Below are 21070 nucleotides of genomic sequence, written 5' to 3'. Positions count from 1 at the left end.
TGCAAAATGTTCCATCATTTTAAAATTAGGTTAAAAATATATTCAAGTTAGATTTAGTGTTGTTTTCTGAATTATAACAATAACTTACAAAATTTTCTTTTTCCTTTAATTTTGTTGAAAAAGAATTCAAGTTAGCTTTTAAAGCTCAGTAATTTTTGCTTTTAAAGCTCAGCCTTTGTCAAGATGACAAGGCAAATAAAACTGGTTGATTAAAAATATTACAGCTTGGGATGGAAGAGGAGCGTCCGCAGTTGTGTTAGCCTCGTGTGGCTTGTTGTTGCAGTGATTTGTTAGTAGCAGTAGTATTATTTGTTCTTGAGGCATTGACAAACTGATCAAACTTAATTTTAAAGAATGAAAAATCTAGGGGAGGGGGAAAATCTGATTTGTTTAAGAGCAGCTCATTTGACAAGCATTTCTGTGGGGAGATACAATCAGTTCTTTACCTCCTTGTGCATGAGTGTGACGTTTAATTTCGCTTTAAAACTATTTCTATGGTATGAGAGGAGCCATCAGCACCTCAGCGTTAATACTAAATGATTGGTCTAAACGTCTTCTTCAAAATAAATGTTTATGGTTAGATCAGCCCCCAAGTTGATCTAAAGGATTTCTCATGAAAAGTTGGACATTCGGCCATAAAAATGAATTTTGGAGGTTTCAACTTCATTCATGATAATTGCCAAATAATAATTCTTGGTGACGGTCATATTCTCATGATTGTAATATATCTCCAAATCCCATTTATATGCAATTTTTAATGGCTTTTTGTTTCCCCGGGGTATCTTCCCTTACCAGCATTCATTGGAGCATCCCTAAATTTGAAAAAATCCAAAAATTTGCCTCCAAAACCATGGAAATGATGAGTCTATATTTAATTTTGGATTTTTCTGACCCCTCTTCTAATTGACATTAGGAGGAGTACCTTTGTCTCGGGGATGATTGTCATTCTCGAAGTACGGTCTTACAAATATTAAACTTGAGCATAAGAAAACGCTGGTTGAAGGGGGAGTAATAATCTTCCATCACTTTTAAGAGCACTTTGGATTAAACAGCCCGTAGTAATAAACTGTAAGTAAGGAGTAAGTAAGTGTAAGTAAGGAGAACATATGAATTTTAAAAACATTTTAGATATAGGAAATAAATTCCAGCTGAAAAAGGTGCAATCGACATGAAAACTATGCAATAAAATTCAAAACTTGTGAAAACCATAAAGGCTCAAAATTTCTCCTTTTTCTGGTGAAGCAAACGAATATTCAGATGACTGGGTATTTAATATATTCATATATATTGCGAAGATCATTGTTGATTTCGATGATTATACTTCATTTTGAAAAGCATATACTCTAAAAGAGCTCTTTTCCCAAAGCTTTTCTGTGCAAAAGCTGAATTTTGATTTAAAAATTTTTATTTAAAGGAACAGTAGTCCTCATCGAATTTGGGGTATCCCATGGTCTGATATTAAACTCGCAAAGAAAATTTCATACGTTTTTCTTAATAGAAGCAAAAAGCGACATTAAAAACTAAAACGGAGACATTATTCGATATATTCGACGGACTGTCCCCTCCTCAACCCCAAGCTCTTTAGGCTAAAGTTTAATTTTTTCCCCCAGTTCCTTATGAAAGGCTGCTCAAGCACAAGGGTCATTTAATTGGAATAAAAACTACCTTCAAAGCACTATAGAATTTAACATAAAGAGTAAGGGGTTGGGAAGAGGGCAGCCCCTTTATATACATTGTACTTGCTGTTTATTTTGAATTTTAGTTTCAGTATTTACTTTTATTCTAATTTTTTTTACATTTAATTAAAAACATTTAGATATTAAATAACATTTTCTTGTCAAAGCAGCCTTCTCTCGGTACTCTATGACCAGGTTCTAAACAATCGCAACTGAAAAAAAAATAAATGGTAAAAATTATCAGTACAATATCTGTTTCATTGTATTTGATATGATTGCTCGTTTTAATTTCTGATGGTTTTGTATTTTATTTATTCACTGATGATAATTTCGTTTCGTTATAAGTTTCGATTGTGCATATTTAAAAGAAGCACATAACAAATAACACTGCAAAATAAACACGTAACAAAAAAACCTATTGAAAAGAAAATACCAAAGGAACTTACAACTCTAAAGTGCAGATCGGGTTTAATAAATTTCTAAACAATATCCAGCATGGTGACAGAGAACAAGAAACTAAGTAAATCAAACTCTAGCATAATATCCTTTAAATTCTACAAAACCTAGTTTTCATTTCAATTTGTTTATGTATCGACAGAAGTTTCCTACTTGCCTAAAAAAAATATAATTCTTTTTTAAACGTACCAAATTGACATTAGCAAAGAGAACTAGCGGAAAATGTTCACAAGGGGAGGGGGGTCAATGACCACGAATAGTTGGGTTTTACCCTGATTTGATTTGAAGTATTTCTTATTTTTCTACTTTGATCCATTTTTAAATGGATTCTCTTTCAAAAAAGGGCGTGACCACCCCTGGCCCTCCTAGGTGGCATCTGTTGGAAAGGTATCAACTTAATCTCAAAGAAAAAATTCCAATTACCTCTGAAAAATTTTCCCACATCTTGAAATGAAGTAGAAAAAACACTTTCGATGGATTCCATAAGAGTAGCGTGAACATATATTTCCTTGTTTCCATTTTTTGGATTGCTTAAATTGAGCAAAAAATCTTCCATATCTCCAATAAAAGATGTCTCGATCTGTAAAAAAAAATATAACCCGATATAGGTCAATAAAGTTATATGTGTCTAGGAAAAGGTGATATAAAATGGAATTTGCTGGAAGGAAACAGTCTAGTGAAAGGATTCATTATAAAAGATTTTCCTTCAGATAAAAGACAAAAGAATATTTTCTTTGGGGCAAAAAAGGAACTCTGAATTTATTAGATCTTGTTACAAAAAAACATAGAATTCGCCAGGGATTCGAATGTCTGGTTGTCGGATAATAACCAGGATAATAATGAAAACTGAAAAGAAAAAGAGTCACTACAGTTATATACTTCCGGATTAAAAACCGTGCTTTAATTCCCTTGGTTGAATAAGCTAAACACTTTATTGCTTAAACGTATGTCAGAAATAGAAGCCAAATAATCCCTCTTTTTTACTTTTTGTTGTATTTTCCAATTGTTGCTATGTCGAATATTGAGCAATTAAAGAAAGACAAACCTAGTTGGTTCTTTAGGATGAAAATCTAGGCCTGTAAAAAGTTTGAGACTTTTTTTTAGTCACAACATTTGTTACAGGTATGCAACCTGGTTATTTTTTCTGTTTAGAAAGTAGAGTTGAGAGAAAGAGTCAAACTTTAGCGTAAAGAGCGGGGCGTTGAGATGCGAATAGCCCCTCTCATATACTACTACTATTATTACTACTACTAATAACTCACTGCAGCACCAAGCCGCCTGAGGCCAACACAGCTACGTACGCTCCTCCTCCAACCAAATCTATTTAAAGCCTCCCTCTTTACACCCTCCGAGGAAGTTCCCATTTCCTTTAAATCTTTATTTATAACATCATCCCAACCCAGACAAGGACGACCTGCTTTCCTTGTAGCCCCAGACGGTTGGCCAAAAAGGACAATCTTCGGTAATCTGCCTTCCTTCATCCGTAGAACATCTTTCGATAATGCTAAAAGATGGCAGTCAATTGGTGCCTTCGGGGAGCTGCTGTGTGACGCGTGGCCTAAAGAGTGAGTCACCAAACTAAAGGATAAGCAAAGCTAATGAAAAGGTAGGCAATTTCTGAGCTAGAAACTGGAAATAAAATGAAAAGGTGGGAGATTCCTTGTATGTCATATGTGTATAAAATATATACAATTTAGAGTTACTGTAGTTGAAATTCAAGAAGCATGCAAGTATTTGGATCAGTAGCAAAATACATTTTCTCATGTTGTAAAAATACAACATCGGACGATCGTTGCTCAAAATTGTGAAACGAATAATGCGTACCAAAAATGCTTGTGCGATAATAAAAAACATATTGTTTGTCTTAGGCTTGTGGTTGTTACTATTATAGACCAGCGTATCCATAGGAATAATCTATATTATATTTTAGAGGTTAACTAATTTTTTTTTTCTAGAAGGCGGAATCTTACGACAGACTAAGAAAACGAGCTCAATATCGCCGAATTGACGCAGAATAGGCCACCAAGTATATTTTGACATTCCAGGAGACATTTTGTCGGACTTTTCTGACGATGATAATGACGCTGATCCAGACTTCCTGTCTCAAGAAGATCTTATCGATAATCCTGATGAAGACTTGTTGCCTCTACTGGACAATGGCCACGTGGTGTAAAATTGACAATTTTAAATAAATCATGCAAAAAATTTTTTTTTGTCAATAGTCTGGCATAGAGATCACATAGGAAGCGTTGGAGATTTTCCTGGTATTTTTTCTTATAGTGGCCTGTATAGGGTTAATTTCGGCTTGTTTACCCTTTGCTGCTATGTCAAACTCTGAGCTAATGCAAAACATCAATAGTTCTTTTGTATAAAGTTTTAATTCTGTACAAAAAAGAAAAATTTTTGAGTCACAAGATTTTAAAACACTGAACTCTCCATTTCGCAATACTCGGCACAAGCAGGCTTTTATATATGTGACTGAAATTATGCTTATGCATAATTACCGTGTTATTCTTAAGTTTTTACTCATGATGTGGCAAATCTGCAATTTCAATTAAATTAAGAAATTATGGCGTGAATTAAATTCCTCATTCCTGTTTATCCTTCACATACTACTGCAGTTTGTGTGATTTGTATTCACCGCGGATTTGTTGTAAGTCTATTGTTTCCCTTCTAATCGCAGATTGTATTCTAAACGCATATTTCGTTATGCAGCATTTCCTTTGTAATTCAATCTAATTACCGTTCTGTTTCATTTTCGCTCATCATTACCTCAGACACTTTTTTCATGCCTTTTTCTTTAGCTTTTAGGATTGATTCAACAAAACTTTCTTCCCCAGCTTTTCCACAGTAATTATTGTTTTCCATTTTAACGTTGTTCTATAATTAAATAACAACCAGGTATTTTCCATTTCATATACCTTCTGAAATATATGAAGCAGTTGCATAATTCGAGTTTTATTCTTTAGTTTTACCTTGCCGTTACTCATTACCTAAGACATTCTGTCCACGCCTTTTATCTTTAGTAGTTCGGATTCATCATTATTTTGTATAATTTTACGTGACGTCATAGATAAAAAAAATTCATTTTAGATTTTCTCCAGTAATTATACTTTTGCTATTATTACGTTATATTGTAACTCAGTAACAACGGGATGTTCCATTTCATATACAATCTAAAATATCTAAATCACGTAATAGTAAAATTATTGCGTTATTCTTAGTAAGTCATAGGGTGGTAGATCAGCAATTTCCTTCTAATTAAAAAATTTTCGCGTGAATTCAATTGCTCTTTCCTGTTCATCCTTCATTGACGCCAAAATGACACGTATTTATTTTATTTTTTCTTTATTCGTTCGTAATTTTGAATTTTTTTCTAACCGCAGAATTCGTTGAGAAGAATTTTTGTTTGTAATGCAATGTAATTTTGTCGAGTTTCATTTTTGTTCATCATTACCTAGTACATTCTTTCCGCGCCTTTTGCTTTAGCTATTCTGATTCGTCATTATTTTGTAAAAAATTTCATGTTAGCTTTTCTCCAGTAATTATACTTTTCCTATGAATATGCTATTATATAATTCAGTAATAACGAGGTATGTTCCATTTCATATATAATCTAAAATATCTAAATCACCTATATTATAATTATCGTGTTGTTCTTAGTATTAAGTCATAGGGTGGGAGATCAGAAATTTCCTTCTAATTGAGAATTTCTGGCGTGACTTCAATTCCCCCTTCCTGTATCCTTCATTGACGCCAAAATGACACATGTACTCAGTCTATCGTGATTTTGAATCGTTTTCTAACCGCAGAATTCATTGTGTAGAATTTTCGTTTGCAATTCAATGTAATTTTCATCGTGTCTCATTTTCGTTCATCATTACCTAAGACTTTTTTTCATACCTTTTACTTTAGCTGTTCGGATTCATCGATTATCTCGTATAATTTCGCAGGAAGTTACGTATTATGTCGTATGGTGGCAATCAGCAATTACAATTCAATAAAAAAAATTCTGGAGTGAACTCAATTCCTCTTTCCTGTTTGTCCTTTACTGATTCTAAAATAACACGATGCTTCATTCCACTGTAATTTTGATAACTACATATTTCGTCATGCAACATTTTCGTTTGCAATTCAATGTGATTTTCACCGGGGTTTATTTTGATTCGTCAATACCTCAGAAATGTTTCTCTAATATTTTTCTTATTCTGTTCGTGTTTATCAATCATCTTATTTAAGTTCGCATGAAGTCGTAGGTATAAGATAAACTTCTTTTCCAGCGTTCTCGCTATTTTTGAGTAGATTACATCCAGTAGATTATCAACCAGGGTTGTAACCTCTGAAAGATCTGAACCCCGCATTAGTTTAAATATCGTGTTATTCTCAAGTTTTAAGTCATAGGGTTGCAAATAAATAATTTCAATTGAATTAGAAAATTCTGGCTTGGATTTAATTCCTCCTTCCTTTGTATCCTTCACAAACACTAAAGTAATTTGATTTATCTCCTAACCACAGATTTCGATATACAATATTTTTGTTTGCAATTCTACATGATTCTTGTCAATGCTTTTTCCATGCCTTTAGCCTCAGCTGTTCGGAGTCATTCTTTATCTTGTGTAATTTTACATGCCTCTTGGATGTCAATTTGATGTCAATTACATGGTAAATGTTTTTTTGAAAATTAAGGCTCAAACTCGAGACCCATCTAGATATTTTTTTTTTCAGGCCAGAAATTCTCAGTATACCAATTTAAAAAAAAAATTGGAGCCATTTTCTGGAAAAAATAAATACATAATTATATACTTGCATCCATACAAACTCAATTGCTCGTTTACAAAGTAACATTGACGACAACTCAGTGATTAATTTTAAATTTATTTTGCTGGTAGTCTTTTCGATTTTTCTTAGGAGAAAGCCCCTTAAGCTTCGCCCCTCCCTTTAATAAAAACTTCAATTTGGTCAAAGACTGCAAATCAAGTCCCTTTTAAAAGCTGAAAACACCAGGTAAATACAAAAGACATTCAAAACAATCTACAGAAACTCTGCTAAACCTAATTTTGGTCCTTGAAAGCTATCAATTTCTCAAGACTTCCTTTTGTTATGGTTCGTGACATGAAAATAAGGCATTATTCAGTCTCTCCCAATAACACTGAACGACTACTTTCAAGAAGTTTTTTCGATCTTTGTCTTACGTTTTTTAATAAAAAGTTAACAGTTTCAAAAGAAAGATTCGTAATATAATTTTTTAAATAATAATGATAATTTGTTGTTGCGCTTTGGGCATAGCAAAGACGCATTAAGAGAAAATATTTGTAGAACCCAAAGAGCAACGATCAGATTTTTTTTTTGTGAGAGACGGGAAAAAGTTTCCAAAAGGGTATCAACAACATGACAAGTGATAATAAAAACGCGTTATATTGCTGACCATGGGATCTCATATCAAATTGGCACTTCACCAATTTGATTTGATTACGAGCAATGGGCTCGTAAAATCTTCTTAGTTTTTCTTTCAAGGGATCAATTATAAGCTGTTCTTTGGATGTAATTGACGTTTCAAATGGAAGGCCTAAAGACCAAAGAAAAGTGGAAGATGAAATTGTAGCTGGACCAACTTGGATTGTTTCAAACATAGAGACTACTTTTTTTGACTTTCTATGCCTATCAGGAATCGCTAAAGAAGTTGTATGGGTGTTTTGCACGCCAAGTCTTTCACGAAATTCGAATTAGTTGTCGCCGTGATCACGCTTCCTGCCAATTTCATTACAAATAAACTTCCCAAAAAAGATTTTCAATCGTTAAACATGTAACTACCCGTGTATTTCACTCGCAAATATTTTAGTCTCTTAAGAAAACACTTCACTAGACCTTCAAATAGCGCATCAAGAATATGCTGCTGGCCATACAGACCCGGAAAAAGATGGCTAGATGTTGCATTGATTTTGCAGTCCCGTAGATCAGCTGTTCGGGTACAGGTCGTCTGAACCTGAAGCTTTGTCTAGTTTTAGATGGTAAATATGTGCCTGAAAAGATTCCGGTGTGATGGTGATGAAGTTTCTAGCTTGGTCTTACTTTGCAAAATGACTCAAAAGCATATATCGAATTGTAGTGTCATGAAAACATGGATCATCAGAAAATAAGGAGAAGAAATTGTTTCCCCAAGAGCTCAGATCCATCAAGTTGTCCTCAGATGTAGAAGACGAGGTCAATATTGATAAATGAAGCCACAGCAGTTTGGGCTTATTTTTAATATCCCGCAATATATCAGATTTGATTTGATACCGTTGCCATTGCGGCAAACTGTTTTTATTAAAACACATCGTATATTTGACACTCTAAAATAAACTACCCAACCTTGGATAGCCGCAGAAGGCCCATATATAACGCTAGAATTTGTGTCGATGTTTACAGTTCTCAAATTCTACTCCACCCTTTTTACGTAACTCAACTTGAATACCATCAAAAAGAAGGGGGCACAGAAGCAGCGACCTTAATTAAGTGAGCTAACTCCGCCAAGTAAAAATACAAATCAAGTGTTCTTGTTTATGGACGTACATAATAGATGAAATGGAATACAGATTTTTGACAACATAGAATCTAATGTGGTCTGATATAGAAAGGGATGAAGGCAATCCCAGTAAGCTTAAGGAAATACTCCAGCTTTTGCATGTGAAAAAGTAGAAAATAATTGAGTCGAAACTACAAGCTTAAGCAATCACTTTTTAGGATGTCACTTGAAATGTTAACAACAGTTACCTCGTATCTGTGGTTTCTTCGTCAGGACGAAATCTATGTTGGAGTTGAAACCTGAATTCTGCACATAAGGGAATGGCTTCGATTTTGGCAGATGAAAGAAACCAATAGGAAGGAAAGAAAATAATGTTTGAGTAAGCGTTGCAGTCTTATCTTTAAGATCCGCTTTAAAATCGCCACAAATAAATACTGACTTATTTGCTTATCGCACCTTATAAATGTGTTTTTTTCAATGGGTCCTTCTTGTAAGGGGGGGAGGTGCTCGAAGGATGAGGAGCAAAACTTCATTGCCAACGTCCAAGGTATTTCAATAAATATAGAGGAAAAGGAGAGGGATTAGAATTTAGGCCCCAAATCTTCTTGACTTCGTCAAGTTTTCCAATAAATATAAAAAGAGGGAGGAGAGTGTGTGGGATTTTCCCTCTAAATATCTCAAAGTGCCATATCAGAATGTATCCTATCAGCTCACCAGCAACAACGTCATGGAAACCGCTTTATAGTTGTATGCTATGCACCGACAAACAAGGCCTGATACCCGAAGTTCAGGACCAGTTTCACGCAGACCTTACGCAACTTACATCTTCTGTCCCTCCTCACAACGTACTGCTTAAGACTTTGACAGATTTGCTTAGGATCTTCCGATTTTAACGCTACTGTTATTAATCCCGTAGAAATGTCGAAAGTCCTCGAAGAAAGCTTTTCCCCCAGACGTAACCGATAACAATGGAAACCATCTGCTCCAGTTTAGAAGCATTCACAAGCTTGTTATCTAAAACAAAACTTTCGAATAACCTCAAACTTACCAGTACACCTGGCATAGCAACGACGGCTTCAATGCATAAAGAGAATGATTGTATCATTAGCTCTCAGCGCTGGGGGTCGTCGGTTTCTAATTTCCACTTCTTTTGGGGTGCTGACCTGGGTAACACACATCATTGGCTTGTAGTTTCAAAAATTTATCTAAAGTTGGAATCCCAAAAGGCTGATAAACACGTTATAATGTTATACATCCATAGTCTTGATACTCATATGATTAAACAAATTTACGCAGTCAATATAGCGAACCGTTTTGAAAGCCTGTTCCAGCTTTTGAATATTGAAGTCCTGTGGTGCTCGTGTCAAACTTCAGTTACCGACACAGCTAGAATAATTTTGGGCTTACAAGTTCTTATTCAAAAGATATGGCTGTCACAAGACTTTGTAGATGTAAGCACACTCCAAAGGTAGGGAAAATTGAGGTATATTGAACTATCGATGTTTCAACGGTGTCATTAATAAACTGATACAGAGAGATTTCAAGTCATTCTTTGACGCAAAATCAGATGAGCTACAAGAAGCCGTCTTCAAAAAGGACACTGGAACAGTGTACAAACGCTTGTGTGACCTCACTGATCAGTATCCTCAGTCAACGGAAAATGTATTATTTCTAGAGGGGTGCTTCTTTAAGACAGAGTATCCATCCTTTCAAAGTTGACTGAACGATTCTCGTCTGGGCTTAATGGAACCCCTCTCTCTCTATCCGTAGCGCCTCTTGCCATCCCCAAGCCTGTGATCCATAGCAACTTCGTTACTGATGATATTGAACCGTTCTTTGTGGTAGAAATTTGAAATTCAGTGAAGTACTTAGAAACCTCAAGGCTCTTGGCGTCTGTAGAATCTCCGTGGAGGTGTTTAAGACCGGTGGCTGTGCTATGATGATATGAATCCAAAAGCTATTCACTACAATAAGGGACTCAGAAATTTTCCTGAAAGACTGGCGTACGGAAGGGATCCTACCAATGTGGAAGAGAAACAGATTCCAAGAAGGAGTTCACTCCTTTGATCGAGATTCTCACTTAAATATCCTTTCAAATACTGACCTCCAACCAAATATGTCCACCTGCTCAGGTTCATGCACCTAGAGCAAGAATGGTGTGTGCCAGTAATCGGTAGACACAACACATTCTTTTCAATAAGAACTGGAGTTAAGCAAGGTGGATCAGTTACTTTTGAGCTATTCAATTGTATCATAAACCATTTTCTGACATTCACGACCCAGAAGCTGAGCTTTGGAGAAAAGTACGAGGGCAGAGTTATAACCGATTTTGACTTTGCTGATTGATATAGCCCTGGTCACAAGCTCTAATTCACAGCTACTCATGGCTCTGAAAACGATTCAAAAGGAAGGTGCAAGGACCGCTCTATCCATTAACTGGAAGAAGACAAAAGTATGATAGTGCAGCCAAAGTCTGACAACGAAAAATCCAATTACTCGATCGACGGAAACCAAATTGAAACGGTTTACCATTTCATTTACCTTGGCTCTATTATATCTTTGAACGGATGCATTGGCTACGGAGTTGTTTTCCCGTTCGACCAAGGCCTTAACCGTTTCTGGTTGGCGGAAGCGTGTTTAGCAGTATTCGACGATAAAATAAGCTACCAAGATTAAGATCTTTTGAGCCTCAGTCTGTTCGATCCACAAGTGTGGAGCTGAGATTTGGCCTGCAACTGTAGCTGTCTTGCGCCCTCTCGATAATTTTTAATCTAAGTGACTTCGAAGAATTGAAGTAATCCGATGAACAGACTTTTTGACCAATAACCACATGCGAGGTGTGAATTACCGGTCACTCTTTTTTCACTAGGCTGCCCAGCGGACACTTCGCTGGTTTTGACATTTTCTGTGGCTGCCCGGTGACACTCTAGCTCGGATTTTTATGAATCTAATTCCAGTGAAATTAAAGGCTTAGGGAATTCTCGGACCAGGCTGAAACTCCGCTACAGTTGCAAAGGCCCTTGCTGATGACTGCCCCAAATGGAGAAGTCTCTCAGAAGCTCTCAACATAGCCCCGGCTTAAGGATTAAGTAATTAAGTATTTATGTTTTAGTTTCATAATTGGTGCCGTCCAGACTGTTTCACAGGAGTATTTCGCGATAGATGTGAAGTTTATTCGAGTCTACCAATATCATAACTCCTCGGGAAGTAGTTACCCTTCCGAAATTTCAGCTTTAAATTAATCCTAGATGGTGATGCTTACTTTTAACATCAATAAACAATACTCCTATATACAATAGTATCTTTTATTGCTGCTGCCAGTCTTCTGTTTACTATAACATAATCTATAAGGTTTACTGACTTACCATCGCGTGAGTATCATGTCAACTTATGGGCCATTTTATGACCAAACACCGTAGTGATTATAACTAGATTGTTATACTTATAAAATTGCAAAAGTCTGTAGTCATTACTGTTTTCTTTTCCTACACCAAATTTACCTAGGCAAAGGTACCATTTATCCCTATTCCTACCGACATTCGCGTTGAAATCTCCTTGTAATAATACCATATTTCTACTTGGGACTCTGTCTATTTTCTCCTGCAACTGTAAGTAAAATTCATCTGGGTTACTAGTATCTCCGTCAGTCGGTTCAATAGGAGCATATACTACTATAACTGATACCCTGAACTTTTTAGTCTTAAGATGAGCAATTAGTATTCTATTTCTAACACCTTCTCAGCATAAACAAGACTTAGCAAGGTTCCTTATTCATCATGAGCACTAATTCCTGTGTATGTACACCCTCCTTCTTTCCTGAGTAAACAAAATCTATATAACCTAATTTCACGTCTCCTTCCCCTGGGGTATAAGTTTCTGAAACTCCTAATAACTCCAGTTCGAATCGTCTGAATTTTTCAGTCAAAACGTTACTACAATAGTCATTTTTTACCGTCGTAAAATTCCAAGTTCTAATTTTCATCTTCTTTCAATCATTGAAATTATTTTGAATTCAGGAAAAGCAATGATCCCGGATACCAGTGCAGGACGGGGTCAACATATCTTCTGAAGTCTACACCGAAGCACTTAAGCTGGCTTAGATTTGGACAGCAAGAAGTCCCTGGGACCTCCATGGAGGCTTTGTGCAATCCTGGGCCTATCTTGCTCACAACATGGTTTTCAGCACATGGCGATGCCCTTCTATCAACAAGAGTCAAAATCCTGCACAGACAGTCCCAAGCCTATTACCTCCGACTCAATATATATTCATGCCTACAAATATTATACTGCTACGGGGAGGCAACCCATAGTAGCTAAACTAGCTAGGAAGAAGTTTTTCAGTCCGCTAACATCCGCCAAAACAGATCAAGTCCAGAAGAATTATCCATTAATCATGATCCATTGCGAATACTGTGTCGTTTACTAGGCTATGATTTCCTTGAGGGGCACCGCTCTTAAAGTGGGAATAGAGTTGACTGCAATGGGACAGCAGGTGGATATATATATATATATATATATATATATATATATATATATATATATATATATATATATATATATATATATATATATATATATATAGTATGAATAACACTGTTTTGCTTTAACTGATATAATTAAAATATCAATAATAAGGGAAACTTACTACTACTACTACTACTAATAACTCGCTGCAGCACCAAGCCGCCTGAGGCCAACACAGTTACGCACGCTCCTCCTCCAACCAAAGGAAACTTACAGATATTTAATCCAATTAATTTTTGTTATTGGAATTGATTTATGTTTTTACGATTGATCTGTGTAATAGGATTGGTTTCTTTTATTTCTTTGCGTTTTCATCCGTTTTCCTTCTTAGTATTTAACCCTGTGATCCTCAATAAATCATGTTAATATATTATTATTATTATTATTAATATTGTCTATTATATATAGGAAGATATATCTATCATTATAATATATCATAATTTCACCGTATAAGAGTCCATAAATTTAGTCAAATTCAGTTGGGTACGCAACCACGATTTTATCTTGGAGGAGGGGCTTAACGAAGTAAATATTTTCTATGCAGCCTATTATATTTTCTGTTATAAAAACACTTACTTCTATGGCATCAAAGTCAAAAGGACCAATATTCCAATTAAATCTTGCATATAAATTTGTGGGTTTTTTTCCACCAGAAAATAGTTCAGAACGGATATAAGCTCCCAGTTTTTCATGCCTTAAATATTGGGACCAAATCCGATTAGCATTCTGTGGATCAAAAGTTGGCTTCGATAGAAAAAGTGCAGCAGTTGATTTCTCCTTTCTAAAAAATATGAAGCTAACTCATAACAAAATTAAAGAGCTCATGCTAGATATTAGTCAGAAAAGAGAGGGATTTCATTTCATAGTGACTAATGAAAAAAAAATCATTGATTTTTCTATAGCAGAAAGAAGAGCTATTCTTTGCTGATTATCGAAGATCTTCTCAAAGAAAATATAAAATGAAGCTTTTTATTATTTGAAAAAATAGGTCGCCATTTTTCCGGGAAAAATTTATAAATTTGAATTCATGATGAAGACAAAGATTATTTTATGAGCTTGGCAACTATTAGTACTTATGCTGGTATTACAGAGTTGCATAAGTAAAACATCCCTTTTCCATCAAACAGTTCATGGTGACGAACTGTAGTAAGGAGTCAAACAGTTTGATCGTTTCGACCTAGTGGTCCTAAAATGTCACAAGAGGGCGAATTCTAACGGAAATTAAAAGTTCTAGTTCCCTTTTTAAGGGAACAAAAATATTGGAGGGTACCTAGGCCCCATAAAATCGCTTATTTTTCACAAAGTCACCGGATCAAAATGTTGAGATAGCAATTCCATTCAGCAAACTCGAAAAACCTAATAACTATGTCTTTGGGGACGACTTAATCCCCCTCAGTCCCCGGGAAGAGGCTGCAAGTTACAAACTTTGACCATTGTTTACGTATAGTAATGGCTATTGAGAAGTGCAGAGACGTTTTCAGGAGGGCTTTTTTGGTTTTTGGGGGTTTAAAGGGGGGGAATTAAATAGGAGGATCTTTCCATGGAGAAATTTATCATGAGGGAAAAGAATTTCCGTGAAGGGGGCGCAGGATTTTCTAGCATTGTTTAAAAAACAGTGATAAAATAAATATGAAAAAGTTTTTTCAATTGAAAGTAAGGAGAAGCATTAAAACTTAAAACGAGCAGAAATTATCATGTATATAGGGGCGTTTGTCTCCTCCTCAATGCCTCGCTCTTTACGCTAAAGTATTTTTAGTAATTAAACTATCAACTATTTATTCTACGGTCTTTGTGATTCAGGGGTCATTCTTAAAGAATTGGGACAAAATTACAGCTTTAGTGTAAAGAGCGAGGTATTGACGAGGAGGAGAACCCCCTTATATACGTAATGAAAATATAAAAAAATATAGAAAGTTAATTTTGCGTAAGTTAATTCGTAAGTTACATATATTTATTATTAATAAAAACTTTCGTAAAAAAAATAAAATTCTAGTTGCATTTTAAAGTAACCGAAATTGGAGGGCAACTAGGCCTCCTCCACCACCCCTTTATTTTATCAAAATCGTCCGATCAAAACTATGAGAAATCAAAAACATGCGTTATGCCAAAATCAAAACGTGCGTTAATTCAAAAAGTTCAGAAATTAAATAAAGAAAACAAGTTTTTTCAACGGAGCAACATTAAAACTTAAAACACACAAGTAATTATTCGGTATATGAAAGGGGCTGTCCCCTCCTCAATTTCCCGCTCTTTACACTAATTTTGTTTTGTTTTAAAAGTAGAACTGTGACAAAGAGTCAAACTTTTTCATTGTTTTAAAAAGTAGAGTCGTGAGAAAGAGTCAACTTTAGCGTAAAGAGCGGGGCGTTGAGGAGGGGACAGCCCCTTTCATATACGGAATAATTTCTGTTCGTTTTAATTTTTATGTCGCTTCTTACTTTCAGTTAAAAAACCTTGTTTTTTTTACATAATTTCGTAACGTTTTTGAATTAATGTAGGTTTTAATTTCAGCTCAACGTACATGAATAGTTAAAACGAAATTTGCACACCAATTTTACTTTTTTCTGGATACATGGCTTTCTCAAAGTTTTTATTCGACGGTTATGAGAAAAAACGGGGTGGTGGAGATGGCCTAGTGGCTCTTCAATTTTTTTTGTCACTTAAAAAGGCCATTAGAACTTTTCTTTTCATTTAAGATCCTTTTTATTAGTAATAAATATACGTAAATTACAAAATAAACTTATACAACGAACTTCTATATTCGTATATTTTTATTACGTATGTGAGGGGGTTCTCCTCCTCGTCAATACCTCGCTCTTTACACTAAAGTTTTATTTTGTTCCAATTCTTTAAGAATGACCCCTGAATCACAAAGACCGTTTACTTAGAATAAATAGCTCTTTTGGAATTGCTAAAAATACTTCAGAGTAAAGAGCGAGGTATTGAGGAGGTTAAGAAACCCCTCATGTGCGTACAAATTATTTTTCCTTCTAAGTTTTAATATTGCTCCTTACTTTCAGTTGAAAAAAGTTTGTTTTTTTCTATTTAATTTCTGAATGTTTTTGAATTAATGCAGGTTTTGATTTTGGCTCACCGTGCATGAATAATTAAAACGAAATTTGCATATTAATTTTACCTTTTTTGGCTGAACGGGCTTCTCAAAGTTTTGATCAGACGATTTTGAGAATAAAGGGGTGGGAAGGGGGCCTAGTTGCCCTCCAGTTTTTTGGTCACTTAAGAAGTCCACTAGAACCTCTAATTTTATTTTAATAACGTTTTTTATTAGTAATAAATATATGTAACTTACAAATTAACTTACGCAACAAGCTTCCATATTTGTATATTTTTATTACGTATATGAGGGGGTTCGCCCCCTCGTCAATACCTCGTTGTTTACACTAAAGTACAAATTTTGTTCCAATTCTTTAAGAATAACCCCTGAATCACAAAGGCCGTTTAATTAGAATAAATAGCTCATATGAAATTGCTAAAAACACTTTAGTGTAAAGAGCGAGGTATTAAAGAGGGGACGAACCCCTCATATACATAATAATTTTCCTTCAATTTTAGTAATAATGTTAATCCTTACTTTCAGTTGAAAAAACTTGTTTTTTTTAATTTTTTATTTTTTTAAAAATAATTCCAGAGAATCCAGCGCCTCTTTCATGTAAATTCTCTTCCCCCATAATAAATTCCTCCATGAAACGATCCTCTCACGTAAGCCCCTCCCCGCCACCAGAAAAAATCCACCCTGAAAACGTCTGTATACTTCCCAATAACCAATACTATATGTAAACAATCGGCAAAGTTCATAACTTGCAGCCCTTCCCACTGGGACTGTGGGGGATTAACTCGTCTTCAAAGGCATAGTTATTAGATTTTTGACTATACTCAACAAAATGGCTAACTTGAAATTTGGATCCGATGAGTTCGGGAAAAAATGAGTGTGGGAAGGGGCCTGGTTGCCCTCCAATTTTCGATCACCTAAAAATGAACTAGAACTTTTAATATCCGTTAGAATGAGTCCTCTCTCGACATTCTAGGACCATTGGATCGGTACGATCACCCCTGAAAAAAAAAACAAAAAAAAAACAGTTCGTTACCACGAGCTGTTTGATCAGAGTGAGTGCTTGTTCATTAGAAACAGTTTTCTGTCATTCTGACCTTAGAAAGAAAATTTTAGTAGCCTCAGTGGGGAAAAACAAAACATAGCATAAGCTATATAAAAACAAAATAGTAATACAATCTGAATCATTTTTCTTTATTCGTAAAGATAAAGTGCTTGAATCATTAATAGAAGAGTTGATGCTTGTGAAATAACGAATCAATTACTAAATCCTTATAATTTGTAGCTACGCTAGTTTTTTAACTGCCTTTATCTATATATAATTTTATTTTCAAGTACTATGAATCTGTTAAAATAGAAATAAACTACTGCTACTATCCTACGGCTTCTTTCATAAAAGACAAAATTTAGCAACTAATATGTAATATAACGTTTTTAGTTGTCATCTACATTAAGTTGTCCTCAAAGACATAGTTATTTAGATTTTTTCACTATGTTGAACAAAATGACTATCTTAAAATTTTAATCCGATGAATTTGGGAAAAAATGAGCATTGGAAGGGGCCTAGTTGCCCTCCAATTTTTTTATCACTTAAAAGTGCACTAGAACTTTTAATTTCCGTCAGAATGAGTCCTCTCATGACATTTTAGGACCACTGGATCGATACGATCACCCCTGGAAAAAAAAACAGTTCGTTACCACGAACTGTTTTATCAGAGTGCGTAACTGTTCAATGGAAATATTTTTTTTTGTCATTCTGACCTTAGAAAGAAAATTTAGTAGCCTCAGTGGGGAAAACAGAACAAAAAATGAGCTATATAAATACAAAAATAGCAATATAATTTGAAGCAATTTTTTTATTCGAAAAGAAAAAGTGCTTGAATTGTACCAGCACAGATTGTACCTTCTGATGCTTTAAGGTATAATCACACGGACATAGCCTCGCACCATTGGTCGTTCGACCAAGTGCAAAACCAAATGTCCGTTCGGATAGTCTAGTAGGTTCTTTCTACTTTATAACTAGGTCGTATTTTGCCAGGAAAAGTACTTACAAATCAGTGAGAAGAGGAACAGAGGTTTCAAATTTAGACATTGCGGAGAATGAGGAGTAGATAAATGAAGCAACAGTAGAATCAGGTTCAAACCAAGTCATAAATGCTATTTGAAACCATCTGTGAATTGGAGGATTACTAAGGACAAAAAGAGTAAATGCACCCATCCTGACCTAAAAAAGAAAATTATTACCATAAATACAGATAATTAGCCTAATGAATTACAAAAACTAATCAGAGGTAGCGCAATAGTTTTGCAGCATGCCATTGGAATATGAACGCTCTAGTGCTCGCTCTAATTTTTGAAAGTGTGTGGGCGCATCCGATCCCTTTCTTCACCCTTTTTGCTACCTAGGCCCCACATAGCCCCTAAAGACTTCTGATCAAAATTTCAAGATAGCCATTATTTTTTAAATAGTCCAAAGTTTCAATAGCTTTGCCTCCAGTGATGACATGAGCCATTATTTTCTAAATAGTCCAAAGTTTCAATAGCTTTTCCTCCGGTGATGACATGACCCCCATAGCCCCAAAGGCAAGGGGCGTAAACAATGCAAATTACCAATTATTTAAACATGGATTTTTTAATTGAAAAGTTAAGTTTTAGAGTGTGTGTGAGATCGGCTTGAAAATCTTGGGAATTGTTCTTTGAACACACAGGATCAAACATATTTTTTGTGGGAAGAAGGAAGGAGGAAGGGGACCCAGAACTGGACCAAAAAACGGCCTTTTTGGATCAATTTGAAACTTAAATTCTTAAGCACTTGGACCAGGAAGAATCTAATGCACAAAAGATTACGAGGCGTCACCCCTACCCTCCTAGAGTGGCATAAAAACCTATTTTCCGTTGATTAGTTCGAAGATAATGTATTCAAGTCCATTGGGGAAAAAATTGCAATGCCAAAGGAAAAACAGAAAAACATATCCCCCTCCCAACCCCTATGAGCAAGCCTGTCAAAGGGCCAAATAAGACCAAAACGCTTTTGCCCCGACCATTTCACATGAAGGGTGATTATAGAAACATGGGAGGTGAGAGCACTTATTTAATTGGAAAGGGCCAAAAATGATTGGAAGGCAGTAAGCCTCAACAAAAATCAACACAAACTTAAAAAACAGAAATTATCATAAACAAAACTAGGGCTACCACCCCCATTAAGGTCTAAAGGCCATAGTGCCATTTCCACGTTGCAGAAAACAAACAATTTCTTATGTTTCATGCTTTATCATTTCAAAGACTTTCAAAGAAAAGTAATGAACCCCATTAAAACCAAAGACGAGGGACATATAACAATTCAAACTTAAAAAAACATAAAATATTATCTTTTGTGAATAAAACCCACATGGAATAGTTACAAAAATAATATAATCAAATCAAACATAAGAATCAAGTGCCTCCCGTGTATTTTTTTTCTTAACCGCTGTGTATGAAGACGTGGTCGAAGAAGCTTGGAAGGGGCCGCGTTCGATCAGAAACACAGCATAATTATATATACAAATATATATATATACATATATATATATATATATATATATATATATATATATATATATATATATATATATATATATATATATATATATTTATATATCTTCGTATATATTTATTGATGCTCGTAATTGTATTTATACTCGTAAATGCTCGTATGCTCGTGACCGTAAATTAAAAGTTTTATTGCACTTTTTAAGGATCTAAAGCTATTAGAAAGTAACCAGCCTCCCTCCCGTCCAAATCGTGCGTTTAGTGTAGGGCAGTGCGGGGACCGAAAATTTCTTTTATTTTCAATCCGCCTAAAATTTTGTGCACTAGAAACCACAAAGGAAGTTATAATCTATTCACGTTGAAATAGAGAGGCGAATCAAAAAACACCATGTTTTTTCAGGTTATAAGTCACCGTATGTGCTTAGCTTGGGTACGGCTAGGGAGATCAATCAGGGAGAACGCTCAGAAAATTTTAGGAGGCGAAAAATCCAAACTTAAAGTTCGGATTTTTTGCATTTTATGTTTGTTTGTGATCCTATCACCATCATGTTGCATGGCTTCTAGAATGTCCTTGTTATGTCTGCACACTTGCAGCTCATGGAATTTTGACTGGTCCCATATTATATTTTGGGCCAATATTATGATTAATACATGCCATCCTACTGATATTTTTTTTTATTTTTGTTTTTGACCCTTTCACCTTCATGTAGGCCAATTTCTATAATATTTTTGTCAAGTCAGCATAATTGCAGCTCTTATAATCTTGACTGGCTCCACATTATACTCTTGGCCAATACTTTGATAAATATATGCCATCCCACTATTATTTCCTTATTTATGTTTGTGATCATATCACCTTGATTTTGCCTTAATTCTACCATATCTTTGTTTTGTGTGTTCACATGCAGATCACAAAATTTTGATTGCTCATATCTATTTTGGTCTAATACTTTGAACATTGTGCGTCATATCATTGATGTTTATTTACATTTGTTTTTGTTCCTATCACCTTCATGTATGCTATTTTCTATTACACTTTTGTCATGTCAGCACACTTACAGCCCACATAAATTTTACTGGTCCCATATTGTAAATTTAGCCTATTCTTCAAATATTATGAACCATCCAACTAATGTCTCTTTATGTTTGTTTGAGATCCTATTGCCTTTATACAGCCTGATTTCTGTCACTGTTTGTCACGCCTGCACACTCGCAGCTCATCTATTTCTGACTGGTGCCACATTATTTGACCCTTTACTTTGGGTAATATTTGCTATCCCACTGATTTTTCTTTATCTTTGTTTATGATTTCAT

The 21070-nt window shown here is 35.0% G+C and overlaps 1 protein-coding gene across 9 annotated transcripts in view; it reads right to left on the bottom strand.

The window, feature by feature from the left end:
* Positions 1-21070, bottom strand: part of LOC136034934 (uncharacterized) — a 215602-nt gene that overhangs the window by 115085 nt on the left and 79447 nt on the right. For all 9 annotated transcript variants that reach the window (XR_010619299.1, XR_010619300.1, XM_065716462.1 and 6 more), the window contains exons 5-7: positions 18280-18452; positions 13738-13942; positions 2556-2712 (exon numbers count right to left, since the gene is read on the bottom strand). Coding sequence is in view for 7 of the 9 variants with exons in the window: in XM_065716462.1 (XP_065572534.1) it covers positions 2556-2712; positions 13738-13942; positions 18280-18446 (529 nt within the window). In the remaining 2 variants the exon portion in view is untranslated. The remainder of the gene's footprint in view (positions 1-2555; positions 2713-13737; positions 13943-18279; positions 18453-21070) is intronic.

This window comes from Artemia franciscana, chromosome 13, assembly GCF_032884065.1.
Source record: "Artemia franciscana chromosome 13, ASM3288406v1, whole genome shotgun sequence".
NCBI classification, from domain to species: Eukaryota; Metazoa; Arthropoda; class Branchiopoda; order Anostraca; family Artemiidae; genus Artemia; species Artemia franciscana.
This window is presented reverse-complemented; position numbering and strand designations above follow the sequence as displayed.